Raw genomic sequence first — 25,459 nt, forward strand, 5'->3', positions numbered from 1 at the left:
CTATCTTTCCCTGAGGTTTTCCTTTTTACAGTATTGCACATCTCTCTGCCTACTATGCTTGCACTGACTGCACTACTTTCACACGCTGTTCTACCGCAGTACTAACATCTTCCTCAGCTAAAACAGATGACAAATCTGTTGCCAGCTGTATCTAGAATGATTCCTTTGTGAAATAACTTAAGTATATAACTAGATACAAAGTAATTTCATGTACAAACTGGGAAATAATACTTCAGAGTAAATTTTATTATTTTTTTAAATCCTGCCAAACGAGTTACTTACTAAAGAAATTAAATATACACAGTAAGACACAGAATTAATAATGCTAATCGTCAAAGACAAGGCATAAAAAAATAAGCAAAAAGCATCACATCAAAGCATGCAAACAAACACACATTAGCAAAAGAGGAAGAAAACGGGACTCTCAAAAACAGGAAGGTTAACTATTTAGTGAGTTACGTTAAAAGTTAAATATTACTGTCAAAAGAAGGAATGCCCTGTTCAGACAGTATTTTTAAATAAGCTCTTTAAAACTGAAAATTGCCTCAATACTCATCAGCATAATTTTGCTGTGTTACAGCAAAAATAAGACCAATACTGCTTCAAATAATTTTAGAACGTTTTGGTTGCAATATCAGAAATCTCATCAGAATTCTTTTTACAGTGATTTACAGTGATGAAGCTCAGCTGGTAACAGGAAGGAATTTATGAACAAAGACCAGAGTTCAGCAAGACAATGAAGGGAGGGAGGGAGGGGAATCTGAGGAGAACACAATTAAAAGATTGATTTTGGAAATAATCACCTTTATGCTTTCTTGCAAGAACAGGGCTGCATGAAGACCCCCCTCCAGCTGCAAATCACAGAAAGTAACATATCAGGGCAAAGACAGAGCTGCTGAAATCACGAAGGAATTCTAAAAGCCTCAAATGGGAAGGAAAAAAAAAAGGCCAGGCCAGGAAGAAATAACAAACTTGATGCTTTTGAAGCTCAAGTTTTTTGGGGGTCATTCGCCACCAAGTAACTTTAATTTTCTGTGCAAGTTGTGTGAAGTTTACTTTTAAAAAAAGCGTTCCAAATTTCACTGGTATGATTGTTCCTGGCTAACGAATTACTTCTAAGAGCAGCAATACTAGAATGATCCATTAGTTCAATGCAGAAGTCGTTACAGAAAATCCAATCAGAGACTGATTCTTTTGAAACAGGTAAGTAGCAGTTAAGAGACAATTTTAAGAACATGCACTTCACAAACAGGAACACTAATAGCTGATTTTAAGTTACAGATAAAGTTAAGACATGCTTTAATTTCATGCTGGTTTTGACATTTAGCAAGGAGCTCTTAGTTAACATAAATTCTGATTAGATCAGCTTTCTATGAATCACAACTGTCAGATGCTTGGTGAGAACATTCATTTTGTGAAAAGTATCAGTCACCATGGTTAACTTGCTCTGTGTAAACAAAAAATCATCAACACAAAACAAAATACTCTGGAGTTCCACAATACTGAATGAATGTACACCCACTTAAAGGAAAATAAAGTGGGAGAGGATCTGTGACTGTACAAGGAAAAATACCATGTATACCTTTACACTATTTATTTTATCCTTTGTACTTTTGAGTAGCATTAAGAAATAGAGCCTGCAATCATTTCCTTTTACACGAATTACCAAAAACATAGCTTACCTATGAGCTCCACTATGCTCCCACTCCGGTTCCTGATGGTGGATTCATCTTTGGATACACTGACCTGTGCAATGCCACCTGTAGTGGTCAGGGCATGGAGAAGTTCAGGTGGTGGTGTTCTGAAAAGCTGCTGTAATAATTCTAAAGCTCCAGTCACAACGTTGTGGTCCTGATGCTGAGTATAATGCAGAGTCAATTCATAAACCTAAAAAACAAAGTAATAGAGTAAGTATGTGAAGATGCAACATACTACCTTCATTCTCATATACCACATTAAATTTCAGTGGTGCATTCAAAGTGACTGAGATATGCTGTATCTAATCATCATCATCCTCCTTTACTAAAAGGAAAAGCTCATCTCAATGAAGCCATTTAACTGCCTTCTTGGTAGTAGTCTCTTATCATGTTTGATTATTATAGGAGGAGGAATCACATCCAAGAATGCAGTTATTTTTATGAATTCCTTTAGGAACACCTAGCAAGCATTTTTCGAGGATTTCATGTTATTAAAATTATTTATCAGGAATTCCAACCACTAGACACCAAACTAGTGTTGCATCACACTGTTTGAAAGGTTCCCTCCCCCATAGTCCAAATAGTACTCTTTAGGTTGGGATTATTATTTGCGTTTTACCTGTACAAGCTGATCTGGTGAAGGTGAAATCTCTGCTTCTTTCCTTGTTACACCAAAACTGCCTTTCAGGCTGGTATCCTTCACTTGTTGTTGCAATAAAGGTATGAGATACCTTAGTGTAAGTAAAACACCCAAAATTAAAAGAGTAGGATGATCATCATCTACAGGAACCAACAAGCCTGGGGGTAGAGCAGAACAAGCCAAACCGCTTACTAACAATGGTAAATATCAACACGAATGTACAAACACATCAACTACACAAATTGTGTAGTCAGTGTAATAGTTTCTGTTAAAAAACAAAACAAGAAAACACCACCTAGCAGCAACTAAAGAATGTTTTTAAGTGTAGAAACACTTGAATATACGTATTATTTAACACTCCTGACAATGATTTAGGCCATGTGGGTGGATGATCGGAGGACAATGGCTCCCTTCCCCTATTTCCTACCTCTTCTGTTCAATAACAGCACAACTGTGTTTTATTTTTTAAATAATCCCTGAGGCTCGTACTGAGTAACTTCCTCCCTCCACTTGGCTATTCAGTTCAGGCCCAACATAACTCCCCCCTCCAGAACACATGCTACTGTCCTGATGAATAACATTTATACTTTTGCTGCCTCCTTCAACTGGAAATCTTGCTCTATATATTTACCCACTAATCAAAGAAGCAAATTCAAAATACATGAAGAATTAATATAAGTTAAGTTCCTATTAATACTACTGTCTAAATTCAGTACCATTGCTAGGACATTGTAAAACAGCACCTTTGAGGCAGGAAAGAACAACGTGCACACAGAGAAAGAAGGACTGAGAAGTAATACACCATTTTCAAGTCAGAATGAGAAAAGTCACTACACGGCCATGGCATCTGCATTTTTCACCTCGTCTTTTAAGAAGCAAGGCTAACAGGATAATACTTCACACACCTGCCTGTCTTCCTTCCCTCTCCATTTGCATTATAGTCTACATATGAAAGAACCCTTGCACAGTACCACAACTGAGGCAAAAGCTTCCACTACAATTCAGGTGTTTCAACATCAGCTGCAGATCTCCCCCAAAGACTGCAAAAACTTCCCAGATAACGGAATATAGAAGAAATTACATCACATGAACTTTTGTGCTTTTAAATTTAAAAAAAAAAAAAAAACCACCTACTTCTAGTAGAATTAAGTACCTATAGCACTTAAGTTAGGCCTTCAAGAAAAGAATCAATGTGGTACCTGTTCTTTAAAAGGCTACATGATTATAACACTAAGAATAGCCATATCTTCCAGTTCAGACTCTCTGCACTAACAACCAGGCTGCTAAACAATACAAGTCTTCACAGATTCCAGAGCAAGGTCTTGCAGAAGAACACCTAGACCTCCTCATTTTCCAATAGGCTACTTACTTCCTTAGCTTTGGCTGTTTCTTTTCAACATAACTGAATTAGCATTTCCAAACGCACAAGATACAAATAACATGAGTATCTCTATTTCCTAACTACAAAAAATAAAGCAAGCACAAGCAGGGCAACTGATAGTCTAAGTATCCTTTCTTTGCCTCAAAAACCATTCACATATTTAGCATATTACGTGAGAAATTAAATTCACATTACTTACACCTGAAGCAAAATTATTTTCCCCCAGAATCTTACCTAAAAGTACATTCAATAACCAGGCATAAAAATACTGCATTCTTCGTGAATGTTGACAGATGCTTACTGCTGATCCTGCCGCAGTTCGACGGATAGTAGGGGAACTGGATTTAAGATTAGCTATGAAAGCCTTCAATAAAACCTAAAAACAAGATAATGTTATTTAATTCACTTCTCTCTCTTTTTCTTTCTCATTAAAAGAGAAGTCAAGCATCTTTTCCATCCATTCCAAGCATTACATCAAGCAAAGACAACTTTTGCCTTAATTCATACATGCAGCTAGAATACTGCTTTCTGCAACATGATTGATAGTAGTGGTAGTTTAACTGTGCTTTGAGATGTAACAAGGAGCACTACTAGGTTAAAGATACCTTAATCTCATTGTCGTTTGCAAAATTGCCAAATGCTGCCATGATTTTTGGTATTGCTGCAGCTAGTGTTTCTTGTACCGATTCTTCAGGTCTCTTACTTATTCGTGTTAAACAGGGCAAAAGGTTCACTAAGTATGGCCTAAGTACGACAAAGGAGAAACAATTCGAGGTAAGAACAACTGTAGCCACCAAAACCTTTTTTAATTCATACACAAATTCTTCGTTCAACTAAATCATACAAAATATTTCCATTAGCTACATGTAACATAGAAAAACAAGGTGAATACAGTTAGCAGACATTAAGAATTAAAAACAATACATGAAAAAACTCATCATTTTCACACGTCTTGCCCTTCTCACAGTTATGTACAACACAGAATTAAAATTCTGCTAAAAGAAAACTAGCTACTCAAATTAAGCTACTTCAGAGACAACGTGACAGGAATATAACTGGGGGGGAGGGAGGGTGAGAAGAATATTTAAAATTTGAGAACAGTAAAAAAATTTTTAGCATCTGTATTTTGGTAAATGTTCTTTGGAAAGCTCACTACTAGGATGAGTTTACCTGCATTTTTGAGGCCGAACTAGATGAGCAAGCTCAGCAAATCTCCAGAGTGCAGCACGTAGACTTCGGGAAGCACCATTCTAAATAGAGCATACAACTGTTACATTTCATAAAGCAAAACCATTCCCTAATAGAATGTCTACAATTGCTTACATCTTACACAATTTTACTTAGATAAAAAACATAAGGTATCTGGAAGTCTTAAAATTCTTCTAGCTAAAAGGAAGGAAAGTCAGATCCACAACTGCCTTTATTTTGCTAGCTGGTATTAGGAATTTTCCAAGTGACCCAAAATGAGTAAGAGAGAACATCAAGAAAGAGAAGGAAATGTCTGAGATCTCCACTCTGCTGAAATCAGCTTAAAATACCACAGAGACAGTCATCAACCAACAAAGAGACACTGATGATATGGGAGTCTAAAATCACTGGAACACTTGCAGAAATACAAATGCAGCATAAAATTGACAGCAGTGGAAATATGCAAGTAAATAACCTTCAGCTCCAGTGAACACCAAAAAAATTCCATGTAACAACCTACATCATTTCTTAATGGCTCACATTCTGAATTTAGTAACTATTATTCTGTATTGACATCTTCAATAAAGCACATGACTTGAGCCAGAGTGTATTTAGACCCAGTGTCTGAGGATATAGTAAAGCTCCTCAATATTGTTGGAATGTGGAAAACTATAGAAGTTGATAGGTGTCATCTTCTCTAATCTCCCTATTTGGATAAATTGCATACTTTACTTAGCTTGAACCTAACCAAAATACTTCTCAAGTCAAGCCTCCCTGAAAACTGAACTGAGGTGTTTAGAAAGTACTTTTTTAGTTTACTTAGCTAGTACATCAAAGGTTCATGGTGCCATTGTTAGCATAGCGTACACACAACTGAAAAAAACACAACTGCATCTGAATTACAAATTGGACATTTTCAGATTCAGAGCAATGTTAACAGATTTTGACATGGCAAAGTGATCTAACTGATGCAAGAACCAAATTCTGTAAGCTTTAACTTTGACCTTTAAAAAAAAAAAAACAAACACTATTTTCATGAATTCCACGTTCCAATATACTAAAACACTTATTAAATACTCTATTTCAGAAAGACAAAAGCAAGGTAAACTCACCTTTTTAATCTCTTTATACAATTCTAATTGTAACCTAGGGAGATTGGAATCCATCAAAACCTGCAATAAAACGTATCATGAATATATTGCATCAGACTGGAGGGACTTGAAAGAAACTAAGTTGCACTTAAAATAAAAAAAAAAAAGTGTAGAACTATTTAACTGCCCGTACATATGATGCATAGGAGGACAAAACTAATCAGAAGACAGGAAATGCCTTTATGTCTTCCACAATAACAAAACAGAAACATGGACAATTCCACAAACTGAGGTATTTGCAGTTGACACTAGCTACTTGTCCCACCTGCCTAAAAGAGGCCACGTGGCATCAGACCCCAGCTACAGTCAACTTAAAGTGCCTTCTGGCAATAGCCAATAATAAATACCCAGGAATAAACTATTAAAACAAAATAGTAGTACCCACAAGCAGCAAGAGCTATTCCCTGCTAGACACTGCCACTTTCAAGCAGCCTACTGTCAGGTATTTCTGCAGCTGAGGCTGTATTTGTAGCATTACCTACAGCAGCCCTTGAAAACCCCTTCTTTTATAAATTATTGTTTTCAGCATCCATTTGTTGCCATGAGGTGTTTTGGACACCAGCAGTATCATGTTCCAGGATCTAATCACACAGAGTGTGCCAGAGCATGCATTTTAGTTTGCTCTAAGCTTGTAGTACAATTAAGAATTAGAGAACACGAAATGAAAGTAAGCACTGAGGAGTACAAATTTTCTGTTCACCTCAACTCAATCATTCTACCTCCACCATGGCAGAAAGGGAAAAAAAGGAAATAGTTCCACTATGTAAAATCCTTTCCTACAGAGCATTCTGTATACATATGATCACCCCTTCTTTTCCATTTGTTTTTTATCTAGCACGTGGTAGAAATGTTCATGAATAGTGGCACAACTCCTTCAGCTGAAACGAGAACTTCATGCAATATGCAAGTATCTAGCTTATGAATTTATATAGTCATTTAATGTTTCATATTTCATTCAATAATTTCTGGTTTCTGAAATTTGCCTTCTTGACCATCAACCAGTAAGCTCACATCTTCACAGGATTATTCATGACGACTACAAAATCCTATGTGGCACGTGCTGATGTGGAAGCCACAACTGCTTATGCACAGTCAGCCCGTGATTCTTCCAGAGCACTATTTCCTTATTGTATGCCCAATAACTTTATGCCACAATTACACCAATCATCACAACAAAATACTACCTTCCCAGAAAAGTCTTGCTTGCATCTCTAAACTGTTATAAGCACCCCAACTATTAACTGCAAATGCCTAGACTATACCAGGTAAGGACTAATTTCACTTCTGTAAAAATTAAGCTTTCACAAAGGTCACAGCCTCTGTGCGTAATTGTCCTGGTTTCAGTTAGAACAGAGTTAATTTTCTTCCTAGTAGCTGGTGGAATGCTGTGTTTTGGCTTAGGATGAGAAGAGTGCTGATAACACCCCGATGTTTAATTGCTGCAGAGCAGTGCTTACACTAAGCCACGGACATCTCAGCTTCTTGCTCTGTCCTGCCAACGGGCAGGCTGGGGGTGCAGTAAGAGCTGGGAGGGGACAGACCCAGGACAGGTGACCCAAACTAGCCAAAGGGGTATTCCATACCATCTGACGTCATGCTAAACAATATATAGGGGTGGCTAGCTGGGGTGAGGGGGGCCGGACTGCTCCGGGTTAGGCTGGGCGTCGGTCAGCAGGTGGTGAGCAATTGCATTGTGCATCACTTGTTTGTACACGTTATTATTAGTAGTACTATTATCACCATTGTATTATTATTATTATTATTTTCCTGTCTTATTAAACTGTCTTTATCTCAACTCACGGGCTTCACTTTCCATCTCTCTCCCCCGTCCCAGAGAGGGAGGGGGGAGGGTGAGCGAACGGCTGCGTGGTGTTTAGCTGCCGGCCGGGTTAAACCACGACAGTGATCAACACACACACAAAAAAAGCACCAGCTACTATTCTGGTTTCAAGGGTTACTTGTCCTTATACTACACTCAGCTGGAGCAACTTTAATACTTTTGTTTGTTTACTTATATTTTTAGAAGGACAGAACCTAAAAATTCATCCTAGTCCAAAAAAAAAAAAAAATATAAGCAGAGTCAACTGCAAATTAACATAGCTAATAAATCCTAATTACTGCGACCAACTGTACTACAATCTGGAAGAGGAGTCCCACCAGTGTCGTTAGGTCAGGCAGCACTACAACAGCTTTGTAGTTCAACTTCAAAAATGAGATTACTTCAGTAACAACTAACTTGCAAGTGGTATTTGCATAGATAATTCCCAACTTAATTTTTTTTTTTTCTTTCATATAAAGATCTCACCAAAGCTGTTTAAATTTTAAGCCATTTATGCTCTCTGGGAGGTTCTGACAGGTGAGTGGAACGGTATTCAAAGACCACCTACAGAGGTTTAACTAAATTTGTCACTGCAGTTTAAAGCCTTGTCTATACAGAAATGTTAATGTTTTAATTGCACTAATGAATACCGAATCCAGACATGGTTTTACAAATAAGACTTGATATCTAGATTCTTATTTCAAAAGAGAAAATATAAAACATCTTTATAGCAACAGAAGTAGCCCTAAATTGCCTGAAGTACCAAAAAAGCTGAACGTTAACTAATTTGCAAGGTTAGGGGCCTGATGCCTCTGTTCTACTTATCACAAGCATCACTGCTCCTTGAACAACCCAAAAATAAAAGTGCATGTCTTTTTCCCCTCTACATTTATACACCAAACAGGTCTGCTTAAAGACTAAGCTGCTACCACAGAGCATAGATATGGAAACAAAATACAAACTGTGACCAGCTTCAGTAACAGTCTGACAAATACCTGTGGTCTGAATACCACAACTATCAACATTTAACAGCTGTGACCAAACTGCAAGCTTAGTGACTGATAGCAGACTGTCATTTGAAAATCACTTTTATCTTTACAAGAACACCATCTACCATACAAAGATTCAAAAAACCTGAAGTTTTTCAAGTTAACTTAAAATATGTCAGAAAACAGTAACAGTATTAAGTAGACAGGTGAACCTAAGAGATTAGCTTTACACCAAGCCTACAGAACAGTTTCACAGAAGTAAGCAAGCTTGCATTCTTAAGACAGTTTCAGAGCATCTAATCAAATTCTCTCCGTACTACTAATTCATACAGATACCAAACGAACAGAACGTAACTTCGAGAAATCCCTACAGAAATAGGGATTTGTCTGCTTGCTTCTATACAAACTCCCTTCACGCTAAAAAATATATATGTATTTTTTGCACATTCATAAAGTACTTAAAGTTTCATATCAATTAGATTAATTATGCAGCTACATTACATAATTCAACCATTACAGAAAACAGGAAAAAAAAGGAAAGGACAGATGAAGGTAAACCCATTATGGAAGCAGCAGCTTACATCAGTTATTCAAAAGGTTCATTTTGTGATTTGTTGAACTGAAATTTAGACCTTGCCTGACCTCCTATCAAAATCCGCCTGCTGTCTCCAGCAAGCCTTTCATTCTGGATCACAGTAAGGTAATAACAGCCTCCAGAACACTACATTTATCCTAATTATGCCTACAAACTTCTCTGCCAAGTCTCAGCAAATCACTACCAGAATTACAACACACCAATTGTCTGGAATGAAGAGACATTACATCTTATAGACAGCTTTTTCATAATATTCTTTACCTTTCCTACATGTTAAGTAACTTCTTTTTTACAGAATAAGAGTATTCCTCCAATACCACAAAATGTTAGAAAAGCCCATGTTCTTGTTTTGACTGTCTTAAACAGAACAAAGTTAATGAATGACCAAAGAAGAAAAAAAAAAAAAAAAAAAAAGAACAATGAACTACAGCAGACAGGTTAAAATACACTTATCTGATATAAATTTTACATCCCTCTGTGCAACTCACCTTAGAGGACATACAGAACTTCCTAAAGCTTACTTGACCTCTTGCATTACAAGAGATTATCAAGAAGAAAAAGCAATTAACAGAGTAAGTGTGAATTCATACAGGATGCTGCATCAAGAAGAGGTAAAATCTGGTAAGACGATAGAAATTCTTACTTTAATAACTTTATTAAGGCATTCATCAGCAACCATCCGGACATCAGATTCTGCATCCTCACTGCAGAGGAGAAAGACTTCCATAGCAATCCCCAGCAGTTTCTGAAATTCTGGAGAATTTCTAAACAAACAAACATTAGACAATTACAATGGGCACTAGAAGCAGACAACATGAGAGCTATTTCTGATGGGGTTTCAGAATCCAACAACATATCCGCAGATTTACAAGAGGAGAAAAGATCCAGCAGATAAGCACTTCCTTAGGAGTTGGGAAATCATTTACCTACTCTTTACTACATAATCTGGCAAAGGTATTTGACCTCTGTGCCTCAGTTTCTCTGTCTGAAGTAGAAGGATAATACCTACTCTACCAATGCTCAAGGAAAATTACTTCCTAGATTTTGGCTTAGTTAAAAAAGCACAACCAAACATTTTATCATTTTGGTCTTAAACTGAAGATGAACATTTAAAATCAGCAATTATCAGGAAGCCGATAAGCATCTAGCACTGCAAAGAAGCTATTCACTTTAATGCAACAAATTGTATTAATGTAGTAAATTAAAAATAAACATTGTCTTACCTTAAAGACTGAGCAATGATGTTTTCACATATTGTCAGGCAATGATTCACTCTATCTTTCTTGGTAGTTGAAAGCTCTTTCTTTCTAAAATGAAACAATGAAAATAAATCTGAGATAAGACTTGAAAACTGAGTGGTAACTATAGACACTACTCTAGCAAGTGTCTTTATAATAATCACACACACAAAAAAAAGAAACCACTTCCCTGGCCATGATATAAATATCCATATACCAATTACCTGTAATCCCAGGACTTTGCATACTAACTGCTGCTGAGAGCACGCAGGCACACAAGCAAAGGGAAGGATACAAACTTAGAAAAAGCATAAGCCTTTTAAGTAGGATTATCATATTAATCCTGTAACTGATAAAACAAACAAACTCAGAATGAAAAAGGCTGGGGAAAATAAGCAAGGAGAACAAGTATTGCAGACTTAAATATACCATGATGATGAAAAAAAAAAAAAATCTTTTTCATCATCAACTTTGTCTGATGACTTCTTGAAAAGTAAGTATTTGTATTAAATCATTTTTCATCTGAATTAAAGGATGCTAATGCAATCCTGTCATAAACATTTGGAGGAATATGGTATTTTTAATTGTCAAAATAGCAAAACTCTAGGCACAGTCTCTACCTATCAAACACGATGTCCCTATAGTAGCACTTAGCATAGTCCAGGCAAGGACGAGCTTAGTTAACTTGCAGCAATTAAGTGTAAAACAAAAAATAAAAGTCACAGAATAGAAGAATGCAGATGCACAACTGATGCAAAGCCCAACCTGTAAAGCTTACAATTTGGAAAACTTCAGTGCTCACTTTCACCTGGTCTAAGCTCCTTTACGCCTGTGTCAAGAACAGAAGCTTCTTCCCTGCTCCACCCCCAGCCTTGCCAATAAACGAGCTGGAAAAAAGCACTAAGCCTGTGACATTTTATTTCCTCATATGCACCGTCTCCTACTTTCAGCTCCATTGACACAGAATCACTCCTAGCAAAACAGAAGTTACTGTTAAATAATTCACTAGTAGCAAGCCAGGAGCTGAGGAACACCTCTCATGTGTCCTGCCAAGGAAGCTCCTGCTGCTTCCCTCAGATTCACAGAGCTGCTCTTTGCTTTTGCTTTCTAAGTGAAAAATAATCTTCTGTACACTTAACATTTAACTGTCTTAGCAAAACAATAGCAAAACTATCAAATAGCAAACACGTGTTTCTAAATTAGAAGTTGGAAAATGATCATTGATCATTACTGTAACCTTGAGCTACAATAACAGAGCTTAACACAGCATTAAGGACCAACAGTAATTAGCCGATAACCACATTAAAGTAACTAGAAATACATTGGTAGACCAAAATTCTACAGAATTAAGCTGTAATAATTAAGACCTTCTGCTCAAATACTACCACAGGTTTTGAAATAATAGGCCTGTCCTTTTCCTCATCATACTGGAAGTGGGGGTTGTTTCCTCCCAGCATTTCAGTTCTCCATGAGATTCTCTCATCTTACTCCAGAAATACTTTCCAAAGTTTAAGGAATAGTTCTTAAAAAAAAAAAAAAATAAAAAAAAATACTATTTTCTATTAGACATTTGACAGTATGTTGTTTAGGTAAGCTTCAGTGCTCCTCAAAGAGGATCTATTCTTCAGCTAATACAGCCCTGGGCAAGGCAGGCAGCAGTGTTCAATAGCACACAGAGCAGCACAGATCAATCTCTTTGGCAGATTTCTGTAAACAAAGAGCTCTCCCAACACTGAATAATAACACAAGTAACTCAAGAAAATTAAGATTTTTTTTTTAAATGGCTTGAAATGTTCAGTGAAAACTCAGGAGTGCTTATAGTTGAGTAGATGTTAACGATTAAACTGAAAGATAAGAAACCAGAGGTGAAGAATAACTGTCAGTCACTATTAAAAGGAAAAGCATTTGGCTCTGTTTGCTGTACTGAATCCTTCATCTGCCATTTGGTTACTCACCTTCCTTAAAATCAGCTTCCAAAGGAGTAAAAGAAAAGGTGGAAGACAAACATAATGTATGTCGCGTGCATGCACACATTTACTGTGTCTACAGAGGGGGAAAGATAACACAATGATATTCTGTGTCTCTGGAGATAGAACATGGTTTTCTTTTTTTGCTTTAAAAAGATGCATTCAGACATATTATGAAGACCTCAGGCAAACTACTGTGCCCAGGGGGCACAACAGCATCACACATTTCTTAGAAGAGAGCTGAGGCAGCAAGCCTCGTGTGGAAGGTCAGACATCACTTCATGTTTCCAGAATAACAGAAGGCAGGAGATATTGAAGCAGCAGGTATCTACAGGAGAGCCTCATCTCACCGACACAGGAGTTTAATCTTCTGCACGCTTCCATGGGCAGCCTCTAGCCAAGATTAACAAACAATGTAAGAAAAAAACAGCAAGTCCTGATAATTCTGCACTCCCAGCCTATGAAGAGATCCAACTCTCTGATGCTGATTTTTTTTAAAAAAGCTTTGGAACTAAGGATGTGTAAATAGACAACAGAAGCATTAATGCTGAAACACTATTTTTAAAAGGCAAAGCCTAACAGCTTGACATTACCCTTGAGAAAAGTATTGGAAATACTCAAACTTCTATTAGCATACAGAACTATCAGGGGATCAAAAAATAAACAAATGAAGCTGAACTGTGGCAAATGATTTGAACACGTGGTAATATAGCCCATGACAGACAGACGACAGACTAGAACAGGAGCTGACCCCCCAGGAATGGTAATTTCAAAAACCCATCCAAGAAGCAGGCCAACGGGTATTATCCATGCAGTTCAGTCTTCAGTTAAGCAGAAAAGATACGGCTACAGATAGTGCTGATAAAACCTACCTATGTCTATAGCTTCACTCAAACAAAAATCGAGAAAAAATAATCAGTGAGGACTGAAAAACTTCCCTTTGCTGGAGAGTGCTTGGGCTCTTGCAGCACCTTTTACTGCAAATGGCTAGAGCCAAATGAAGACAAAATTGAACTTGTGACCTATTTCCAATTTCAACATAAAGCAACTATAATAATTAACTATTAGAGCAAGTTAACAGGAGAAAGGGTGAAGAATCACCTTTGCAACAGTCAAATCAAAAACTAGATACTCTCCCAGAAGAAACATTAGCACTTCATTCCACTCAGCTCAGTGACAAGAGGTAAAAATGAATAAAATATAGGATGTGGTGTGACAGTCCATCTGATCTTTGGTTTCACTGAGTAAACTCTGAATTTTTCCATCATGCTGATCAAAATTTCAAGTTAGTAGGAGCTCTGCAATCCAAAACAAAATGAACAACCCAACTCCAACCTAAATTTAAGAGCCTGGAAAAAATAGAAGTAGATATGGGAGACAATGAGGTGCATCAGCAGAACCTTATAGAAACAATATGATGAGAGAGATCACCACCTCAGTTTTTATAGAAGGAAAAAAAAAAATATCTAAGAGGAGATGACAGGAGACTAGAAACTGACATATATCCGTAGTATATAGTAAAAGCTTAACACATGATTTCTGCTGATTAAATCTCTCAAAACAGAAAAAGCTCTTAAGTTCTTGGTAAAATCCTGAATTCACTCAATATTTTAATAATAAAACTAAAACCAGAATATCACTTTTATCAAGATCTAAGAAGTCGTTGTCTTTGTCATATTTCTTAAATCATATAGAGGTAATATCACCTTGTCAAAATTTAAGGCATAAAAAAAAAAAGAATAGGAAGTAGAGATAGGTACTTAGTTTTACTTTCACTGTATAGCATAAGAAGGTCCAACAAAAAAAAAGTCTAACAACACGTGTAATAATATTACTCAATACTTAAGGAATGACAGCATCTCACTCATCTAACTTATGCAACAAGACAAGTTTCAGCTAATGGACAATGCCAAATACATATCTAATTAAATTTATTTATTTATTTAGATAAATAACAAGTCAGCAGCACTTACGCTGCAAAAACTCACCAACATCTTTATTCTCCCATTACTGACAGGTAAGGTAGCATCTGTTTTACTACAGCAAGCAAGGACAGGAAGTTACCACACAGAATTACAGAAATATTTAAGTGCTATTTGCATGGCACCATAATTAAGATGAACACCTCTCCCCAGACACTACGAAAACACATCAGCATTTCTCCTTTATAGTTCATTGAATGGAAAATGCAAATAATACCACGAGTTATGCTCAAGATGTCACCTGGTAATACACTAACAGTTTTGGAAACTTCACCAGAGACTGCCACAACATCCTTTCACAGGCTTTCACGAGGCTTAGTGCTGTTAGTGAATTCGTAAAGCTCCTAGGGGCATGCAATACTATCAGCTTTCTGAAAACATCCAGCCTATTTTTAAACACAAAACAAAGTCAACTAGGGCAATTACAAGCCTGATTTGTTAGTTCTATGAATATAGCATGCCTAAATGCAGACCCCCAAACCAACCATAACATTCCTCAGCCAGTATCCCAACAGTTTTCTAGCCTTTCTTTTGAAATAACACGATCTATCCCATCAGGAACTTCTTAGATAGATTTTCCTGCTACACATAGGAAAGATTAGAAATAGCTGTCCACCCATCCTTCATGTCACATGAAACAGTAACACAAAAATGCACAGAACAGAGCAATTTGTCTTTGCAAAACAGTAAGTCAACTAAAACCAATTAGATCACAAAGGACAAAAGGTTCTTCACCTATTATGCCCCCAAAGCATCAACCACACATCGAAACCATTTGAGACAAGAGTCTCCAAACAGAATGAACCATGATAATTTAGTTGGCATCCATATCAAAACGTACTGTGGGAGCAGGTGGCCGAGAGCCCAGCTCCACCGTTTGTCATCTCTGCCAAAGCGGCCTGAAACTGCCAACGGAGAAGTTACCTGCTCCTCAGCCCTTCTGTTTCTCCTGTCTCCCTGATGTCTGGAGAAACAGCAATAACATGACTCACGTATTCATCCCGTGCAAGCCCTACTGCCTTTCCACCTGCTCAGTAAGAGTTATTTTTAGAGAGAGCAAACCCAACAGGCAGCACTGGGGCACTGAACAGCTCCTCGCCCTCGTTTGCTGGTCAGACACCTGAATATCCCACGGACAGAGGCAGATGCCTCTTCGGTCCATTCACCCCTGATATTTAAGGACACAAAAGGATACCACAAGTATTTAAACCACCTCCTCCTAGGTGTCAGCGCGAGAAGTCACCGCATGAGACTTTAAACGAAGTTTGTCACAGAGATCAACTGCACGGAGAGGGTGAGCCCTAGACTTTAAGCTAGGCTTGGGATTTTTCTCCCTTTTTCCCTCAGCAGCACGTTAAATGAAAGGGACCCTTTTCTTCCCAGAGCCACGAAGCCCACCCTGCACCCCTGCACCTCCTGCCCAGCCCCCGGCCCGCTGCAATTCCCCGGCTCCCCACAAAGTTTCCAGCACCCGGAGGCGACGCGGAGAGGTCCCAAGGGCCAGCCTCCAGCCGGGGCTGCCCCTGTGGGGACCCTCCCGGTTGCCACCCGGCCCTGTGACCGCGGCAGGGTCCCGGCCCCCCCCCCCTCCGGGGCCGCCTCAGAGCCCGTCCCCGCTCACTCACGGTCTCTGCAGCGGCTCCTCAGGGATGGCGGCCGGCCCCTGCTGCTGCTGGAAGGAGCGCAGCGACTCGAAGGCTTTCATCAGCTTCTCCATCGTGGCCATGGCCCCCCCCGAGGGGCGCCCGGCGGTGCCCGCCTGCCTTCGCCCCTTCAGCCCCGCCTCAGCCCAGGCCGCGCTGACTCAGGCGGCCGCCGCCGCCGCAGGGGGCCGCGCTCGCCGCCCCGCCGCCATCTTGGAGCCGTCCCGGCAGCCCCCGCGCCGAAGCCGCGCCGAAGCCACGCCCCTGCCCTCCCCTCCCCTCCCCGCTCCGCCCGCTGTGCCCCGCCCGCCTCGGGGCGAGGCTTTTTAAGCTGGCCGGGAGCCCTGCGCATGCGCACAGCGCCCCCTGCCTCATCTGCGAGCAAATGAGGAGCCGGGAAGGAGAAAGAGCGACAGGCGCCGTGTCCAATCGGAAGGAGGGAGCCGCCTCCTCCCGCTGAAGGCGGGAGCGCCCCGCGGCTGCTGGGTCCTAGCGCCCGCCCTCTGAAAATCGCCTCAGGAGCCCCGCGCAAAGCCCAAGCCCTCCCCACGAGCGTTCTGACAGAAAAATTTAATTAAGGCATTAAGTGATAGCTGATAAGAGCTGGCACTTCAGCTGTTACCTCAGAAACGCATGAAATGGGTTCCAGTAATTCCAACAAGAGCAGCTCCTGGCTCTGGCTACTCAAGCCAACAGAGGTGGTGACTGAGTCACTTGGACAGGGACATTAGGAAAAAAACAAAACAAAACAAAAAAAACAAGTGCTCCCACACACCCCCAAAAAGCTCCAGAACCCCAGCCCCTGTGCACAGGTTTTCAACCTCCCCCATAAAACTCTGATTCCAGCGTCAATGTGAAAGCTGAAATACCCCAAACAGCCTTACTGGTCACGTTCCTGCCACATGCTCAGTGAAACATTGCTCTGCCAGTTAATTATTGGCACGCAAATAAATGATGCACCGTTTGTAACTTTCCTCTGAAAGTAAATCTATCTATTCCTGAAAGCAATTCAAGCTATAAAGGGCACCATTTCATTATAAAAGTCTTAACAAAACAGGAGCTTTTAAGGCAAAAAGGATCAAGTATTTTCCTGATCATTTTATAATAAAGCTTGCAGAGAGTTTTCTCTAGAACATATGGATGATCATGAATTTTTTATTTGGCAAATGACACATGAAAAAAGATGAGCGTGCGACTCCAGTGTTGCACGCACCATGCAATAATTGCACACTGGGAACTAAATTTAAGCACATTAAAGAGAGCATAAGCTTTTATCAAAGATTAAACAAGCCACCGACCCAGTCAGCCTCTGCAAAATTGTTTTGAAGCTTTAGATCAAGATGTGCACCAGTCCCCTAAGGGTCGCTGACTCACCGGCAGAAAGGCAAAGGCAATGCCTGCCCACAAGCGCTCCTCTTTGCTCTCCTCTTCTTCCCAGATCGTGTTGGCAGCATCTGCCCTATGGCTCCTTATCCAGGAGTTGGGGTGACTGGAAGGGCTGTCTTTGGTCGGGGGGGTTTCTTTGGCAAGTGCTTTATTAGGAGGCTCTCCCAATTTAAGTATACTGATACTCACAAAAACATGGATTGTATCACTGATCCTATTCAAATAGCCCCACAAACAGCTGCACTGGCAAAAACAAAGGTGTGTACAGCTGGCAAAGGGCAATAAGCAGCAGAAAGGGTTAGAGAACGGGAGTTTTTCCTAAAGCCATTGTTACCACAAACGGGGAAAAAAAAAAAAAAAAAAAAAGTCAGTCTCAATGGAGTAATAGCCAATACCTAAAAGGTTATTTATAATTCAGTGGATGACGATGGATACATCTCCACTTCAAGGAGAAAAAAGATGAAACATGCTTTTACCTTGTTTGTAAGAAAGGCACAAATGCTGCCAATGTTTCCTAACCATAGGCTACCAAGAGCATAGGCTACTTCTTCATTCTTCTAGCATAGGCTACTTCTTCATTTAATGGTTAAGAACAAATAGAAGATCATGCTAAGAATATTTTTTGCACTGTCCTGAAGTTGCTATTAAGCCATTTCCAAACCCAGTTCAGCAGGTCTGTGGTTCTACTCACATAATCCAAACTTCACATGACTACTGGCCTGCTTAGTTCAACATATGCACAGGTAATCTGCAATGTGCCAATAGCATGATTATATTACTGTTACAGACACTTAACTTGAAGAAGATCTGTAAAACAAATAAATGCTTAGCCCATTAACTCATGTCATAAAATTACAGTGAAAGTCTTTACATAAATAGGGCACAACATTAAAAACGCAAGCAGCTTACTGTTGAAAAGTATTTGATACAAATAAAACACAAATCCAACTAATGCCAAGGTATAAATTCTTTCATGGAGAGTTGTTAGTCTGTTTTGGCAATAATGGAAAATTCAGGTTGAGGTACAGCTATTACTGGCCGATCTTACATCCACATCGTAATGTTACCACAGTAACATTACAGTGTTAATTGTAACAGTAAAATTACACAGTAAAATTACAGTGTTAATGTAAAGTAGCCCATCCCCACAAATCTGTTTGAAATTAACATAGAAAATAAAATTGTGACCAAGAGATATGATATCAATTAAGCAAATATAACAGAGCTAGGGTACTTTTTCCTGGATCCAACAGACTCACACATTGGTTAAAAATAAAAAATAAAAAATTAAAAGCACATAAAACACATTGCTATTTCAACAAATTGTGATTTTTCCTTTATTACAATTTTTCCTTTATATATCCCTGCTACCATGATAGACATGGTGAATAAATCACATTAGACAATAATACCTGTGGTTGATATGTGCGGCAGTGTTTTGCTTTTATTTCAGGTACAACAGTGATAGAACATCCAGGAAAACAGCTCATACAAGAACAATTCAGTGGTTTGGAGATTCTGAAACTAACACATCACATTTAACAGTCAACATCATTACACGTGAAAAGAATTCTGGTATTTTGGACACGTGTGGAACATGAGAGAAAGGCTACCTATGTGCCATGTGCGAAACTTGAGTTACACCATAAAAACAAGTATGAAATAAAAGAAGTGTACACTCAGCAGAAGAGACATCATCATCACCTAAATGAGCCAAGCAGGTAATTCAAATCAAAGTAAACATAAATTTAGTTTAACATTCTTCTCCTTTAAAAAAAAAAAAAAAATCCCTTTTTACCATGTCTTGAAAAGAAGCACTCTCTGAAAATCTATGCAAAAATGAAGGAGATAATTCCAATGTTAAATTAGTATAATCTATGCAAAAATGAAGGAGATAATTCCAATGGTAAATTAGTATAATATCAAGTAGTCAACCATAGTAAATAATATTATTTCCGTTGACTTATTTTATCAACTTTTTACAATTGAATATATCAAATCATCTGTGAAATAAGATCTCTTGCTTATCATGACTACAAATATGATCTGTATCAGATTTTGTCTGAGAATTTTGAAAGATATTTTCTGACTTATTAAAATTCACCAGAGCTGGCAGATAGATCAGAATTTTGCAACTGAACTAGTATTCTTCATTTGTACAAATGGCAGTGAGAAATTTCTTACATCTATATACTTGGAAAAATAATCGAAGTGCACTACAAAAATGGATTTTTAGTTGTTTTTAATAGCTTCTATCACTGATTTCTCGAATCAGACAATTTTATTCTGAGATTGCTTTATAATTAAAAACATGGTATATTGTCTGAATTTAAATATTTGAATATGCAACATCTTTTATAGGCTAAGATATACTACTAACTATCTCTTTGTTATTGACACACCACAGTTTTCCTATTTATGATTATACAGTAATTATTTTTGTCCTCTTTTCTTCAGCTGAGACTGTTTTGTTGGTATCCGCTCTAGATTATAACATCTTTATTATGAACACTACAACAATGAGGAAAAAAAGGTGACAATTTCTTTTAAAGAAAGAAACCAACCCTGAGGCATGAAGATTCTATTCTGTTGGCTGCAACATTTAAAAGCATTAAGAAAGCCAGTAAGATCCTGGTACCTTGTTTTCACAGTTTCAATTTCGAGCTCTCTATATAGATTGATGAGGTATGCGCAAGCAGACATTAAGACTTACATACACAAATGCTTGAAAACACAAGCCACAGAAAAGAAAGATTGATCTCATACAAATAACTCCATCAAATTCATAGATCTTTCCACATCTTGCACCAATAGAACAAAGCACTTGTGCTGTGGGATTGTCTCACTGCTATTAGAACATTGTAACATGGATCTGGAACCTGAATTCATGGAGCTGTAATGAAGGCAGAATGACTTTTTTTTTTTTTAATTACAGCCTTGTGGAAATAAAAGGCTACATTGTGAGTAATCACAGCCTGCTGCTTTCCCCCCTTTTTGTCTCAGTTGCATTCTACTATAAATCAAGAGCAAACTTCATATTACATTTATCAAACCACAGTATTTCACTTCCATGTGCTCTCCCTTCTCCTTACCCCTTTCTTCACTTTCAAAATGAATCTCCAAGCTAATCTCCAAGCTCTAGTAAAGACATTTAAGCAATATTAATCGCCTTACATTACACAGCATAACATCTTAATCTCCATGTACCGTATAAAGAGAATGATGTTGATTTTACTTTCTTGTCCTTTCTAATTCATTAGGGTATTCACAGTAGACAATATTTAGTCATCATATGCGTGGACATCTTTACTAATTGATTATATTTTAATACCTTGATACTTGCACAGATGGCAACAGCTTTAATGTATTTATTATTATTACATAAGGTTAGTAAGTTGTGCAAAGAGTAAGGTCATACACACTGAATGACAAAAGGAACAAACTTTTAGGTTGAAAAATGCTATTTTGACCCTACAGGAAAGAAAAAAAAAAAATAAAATAAAAACAACAAACACAAAATTTAGGTCTTAACCCTGCAAACATGTAGTTACCCTCAAAAAGAAACCAACCAACCAGCAGTATTATTCATAACACAAGGGAAAACTTGTGAACTGAAAGTTTCATGAAAACACACACACAAAAAACCACTTCGTTGCATGGTCAGAGTACCTTGTCCAGAACAGCAGATGTATAAATAATTGAAGGAACCAGCTCTTAGGAATGATTTGCCTTTTCTCTTCATCTAGTCTCTTTTCTTCACAGATCCCTGAAGGATAAGTGTTAAGCCTCAGCACGCCAAAATGCAGGAGTGATTCCCCACACACATGCCCTATTTTTAATTAAAATCCATCTCTCTCCAGAATGAAAAGAAGGTTTGAAATGCACATTCAATTTAATTTCAGATTTCCTATATTTGTTAAAGCTAATTCCTGTATTTTCTTCATAAAATTTCCCAGCTTGTGTCCTTGGTATTCTTGACCAAATTTCAAGTTGCTCTAAGCAGGCATTAAATCCAGACTGTCACTCCGTATGTCTAGTGTCAATATACCATCACCTTTGCCTCAAAACAGTAAACCTAAGATCTTAAAAAATAAAGCCTGTTGATAAGAGAAACATGATCAATAGCCCAAGTAGGTAGGTATTTATAAAAATTTTTGATACTTCTCCATTTCTCCATTCCCATCTTTTTAGATTCCTTCTATTACTGCGGTACATAATAAAGAGGGTCAGGTCTTTTTGTGGTACATAATACGGAGGGTCAGGTCAGACCATGGCAACTCACTGTCTCACACGTAATGGTTCTAGCCAACACCCTTACTGCAGGTATTTCTCTTTGTCAAGTCTCTGATCCTTTCACTGTTGCTTCAGATTTGTCATCCTGTAATTTATTCAAACTCCCCTCCCGACAATTTCTCTTTGTACTTTCTGTGGTAGTCATTTTGCTGTCCTCTGTGCCATTTTAGACATCAGGAAACATGCACCAAAAACAGAGTCATTCTCAACATGCACCAAAGAAGAGTCATTCTGCATTTCTGTGAGACGATATCCAAGAGGAATAATTCCAAACAGACACCAACTCAACCCCAGCAGAATTCCGTAAAGCACTGGTTTTCCGACTCATTTCAAATTGTAACAAACTAAAACATTTGCCACTGGAGACAAAATACTGTGAATTTACACCTGACAATAGGCTTAACTACCACATATATCATCAGAGCCTTTCAGAAGTAGCTTAAGTTTCTCCCAATGGGTCAGTGGATCACAAGCAAAAACCTGTTGAGGTAGAGATATATTCAGTTGGTCTGTGCATATAAAACATATGCAGCCTGGTCGCAGCCCTAGAGACAGGAAAAAAATGCCTGCTCAGTGGAGACAATCTTCAGAATATAGAACATAATATATAGCAAAAGTCCGATCTCCAACTCCAAGAACGTTCCATTAGATTTCAATACTCTAATTGAAATTTTGAAAACAGAAGATGTGTTCCCTAAATTTATTCTCATACACAGATAAAATGCTTTACACAAAGCCTTACAAAATAAAGTCTGTCACACTTTGAGCCCGTAAGAGTGGATGTTTGACAAGTTTCCAAGAGAATGGAAAGAGTTTTACTAATAAACAAAAGGTAATCTTAACTAAAACTCCAATACCAGCTCCACATCTCTGTTAAGTGACCATAAAAGCAGGTTTCATGTGTAAGTTTTTAAAGGGTATAAGTAAAGATTGTTTACATAATTTAATTCTATACTTAACACTACCTTGTCCTTCCCTCAGTGGCAGTGATTACTGTCAATGCTACAACATTGCACATTACAATGTAATCAGCAGAGAATAAGGTATTAAAGAAGAGCCTGTGCTTTGCTTTTTAACCCATTATAAAACTATAAACACCCTACATGGAATTGTAAACAATTTCATTTGCAGGAAAAAATAAAAATGAGTCCCCACGGGTAAAAAAATCCTTTCAGTATGGGCAAAGTACTAAAAAATTACAAAAATTTTGGCATAGGTCTACTTGCATGTAAACATATGGAGAGAATGTATAAGATAGGTGGAAATGAAAAGAATGGGGTACGTACAGTTTGTTACAAGATTAAGCTAAATGCCCAGAATTCTATAAAAAAGTAAGTACAGAGCAAGGCAATTATCAGATCTAAAAAGTAAAGAGCATTTCATAATAGCTGGCCATGGTGCACTGAATTCCTTTTTTTTCCTTAGCAGTTTCTTGAGAGATGCATTAAATTATAGCACTGCCATGATTCCAGATAACAACAGAATTACAAAATTTATCAGTACAGTAACTTTGCTGTTAAGAAAAACAGCTAATAAAGGTCCTGATGAACAAGAAGTGTTTTACCAGAAGCATAAAGTCAAGTTAAATTTATGACATGGGTATTATCTCTGTGCTTGAAAATCCTTTTAGTATTTCTAGATTCATTCCACTGGGGAGAAAAAAAATAAAAAAGAAATGAAATACATACAGAAACACACTCACTCAAATGGCACTCGGTTTTTGTACAATTAAGCTTTAGTGAAAATATACATCTTAAAACAAATGAAGTACAAATGTACAAAAATTCTTGAACTCAGATAAAAAATATATATAATACACTTTGCTACAGAGATATAAAACATTTAAAGTTTGCTCATCCTTTCTGATGACAGTAAAATGACTTAAAGTCTGGAGGACTCCTGTTCATCATCACTGCAATCAGATTTAAAGCAGACCTGTAAGAAAAGACAAAGACAAATTTAGCTGCAGAACTAACACTGTTGTTGGTTCGTATGTGTTATGGGGCACAAAGGCTGGGTGGCAGGGAGGGGGTTGGATCTGTTTCCAGAACATTTTGCTCCATACTAACTAAATGCTTTGGGAGTATCAAAGGAAACCACAGCCCAGCCCCAAAGCTCAAGTCATTAAAGTTTCATTTAACCTTAGGTTCTGTACTTCTTTTAACTTCACAGGACAAATAACTGCAGTGTCTTTAAGAGCTCTCAACATACATTTTAGTATTTTTAGGACTCGCAGTACAAAGAACAATACAAACCCTGCTGATTCAGTTTGGTAAGACCACAGGTAAGACCCAAGCTTTAACTTTAGCTATGTGAGTTGGACTCGATCCTTGTGGGTTCCTTCCAACTCTGATACTCTATGATTCTATACTTAATTGTTCCTTCCGTTCTCTTACTATGAAAGTGGATGAAGTGAATTTGGAAAGGTGAACTAGAAATGGCAGTACTATTATACATGCCATTAGCATTGCACCATTTTACAGGGGTGAGTTACCAGCTGATGACAAAAATCATCATCATGCAATTTTAATACACAGCCCTGTTGTGGCTACTTACTGATATGCTCCTAGCAAATTTAAAATTCCATTTCCGCTTGAAAGCAAAAGTAGTTTCTAGAGAAGTGTTGTCTACTGGAATACACTCATGCTTCTTAAAATAATTCCACTCTAAGTGCATGCATACTGAGCAAGCAGAATTCTGAAATACATCTACAGAAAAACTTCAGAAACAGCCTATTTCTCACTGCCTATAAGCAAGCACACTGTCCTATCTTTTAGATAGTAAACATTTGGGGATTCAATTCATGTACATCTAAATGTTTATTAAAGAGGAGAATTCATGTCTGTATGAAAGGCTGTGCATTATCAAAAGCTATGTAAACATTTATGTTGTTGTTTTGGTGATAGCATTAAACTTCCTAAAATATTTTAATGTTTGTTTCGTAACACTTCTTCACACTCATTCATTTAGGGGTTATCTTTGCTTAGCTTAATACACTGGAATGATTCAGTGCTAGGTTGAAAGTTGGACTAGATGGTCTTAGAGGTCTGTTCCAACCTGAATGATTCGTTGGGAATACTTGCTCCTTTCTAAAGTAATTCTAAAGGAGCAAGTACTACAAGTTGCACTGCCCAATCACACTTCTGAATAAATTACCCAGTTCTATTTAAGATTTTACACAGGGGGCCCTCAACTATCTCTCAAATCACCTAGTCTTCTACAAAAAGCTGTCAGAATAGGTAAGGAACAAGACTTGAGTAAATACCTTCAGAAAGAAAAGTCCTACAAGACAGTTATTTATTAGCAGCATACACTACCTTTTCCCCACAATCAACAGCTAGCAGATACTAGAGGAATACAGAACGCTGAAGGAGGAAAAACTCCTGGAGTTATAGACTGCTATAGTTTCTGAAATGCAGTGAGGGGCAAAGCCACAATAAGCCAGGTTTCATTTCTCTCTGTATTCATGGAAAAACTATTTTTCCTATCA

At 38.0% G+C, this 25,459-nt stretch overlaps 2 protein-coding genes across 3 annotated transcripts in view; both read right to left on the reverse strand.

The window, feature by feature from the left end:
* HTT (huntingtin) overlaps window positions 1-16,422 on the reverse strand; it is an 83,304-nt gene extending 66,882 nt beyond the window's left edge. The window contains exons 1-10 of one of the 2 annotated variants that reach the window (XM_032186620.1): window positions 16,273-16,422; window positions 10,684-10,767; window positions 10,104-10,224; window positions 6,019-6,078; window positions 4,889-4,968; window positions 4,324-4,462; window positions 3,953-4,094; window positions 2,317-2,495; window positions 1,683-1,887; window positions 804-851 (exon numbers count right to left, since the gene is read on the reverse strand). In XM_032186620.1, coding sequence (XP_032042511.1) covers window positions 804-851; window positions 1,683-1,887; window positions 2,317-2,495; window positions 3,953-4,094; window positions 4,324-4,462; window positions 4,889-4,968; window positions 6,019-6,078; window positions 10,104-10,224; window positions 10,684-10,767; window positions 16,273-16,373 — 1,159 coding nt within the window. In that variant the 5' untranslated portion in view covers window positions 16,374-16,422. The remainder of the gene's footprint in view (window positions 1-803; window positions 852-1,682; window positions 1,888-2,316; window positions 2,496-3,952; window positions 4,095-4,323; window positions 4,463-4,888; window positions 4,969-6,018; window positions 6,079-10,103; window positions 10,225-10,683; window positions 10,768-16,272) is intronic. The other variant, XM_032186621.1, reaches the window with a different exon arrangement.
* Window positions 16,423-18,053: 1,631 nt separating this feature from the next.
* The window catches only part of GRK4 (G protein-coupled receptor kinase 4), a 38,335-nt gene continuing 30,929 nt past the window's right edge, over window positions 18,054-25,459 (reverse strand). The window contains exon 16 of the mRNA XM_032186428.1: window positions 18,054-23,904. Within this exon, the coding sequence (XP_032042319.1) occupies window positions 23,851-23,904 (54 nt within the window). The 3' untranslated portion in view covers window positions 18,054-23,850. The remainder of the gene's footprint in view (window positions 23,905-25,459) is intronic.

The sequence above is a fragment of the Aythya fuligula genome, chromosome 4 (genome assembly GCF_009819795.1).
Source record: "Aythya fuligula isolate bAytFul2 chromosome 4, bAytFul2.pri, whole genome shotgun sequence".
In the NCBI taxonomy this organism is placed as follows: domain Eukaryota; kingdom Metazoa; phylum Chordata; class Aves; order Anseriformes; family Anatidae; genus Aythya; species Aythya fuligula.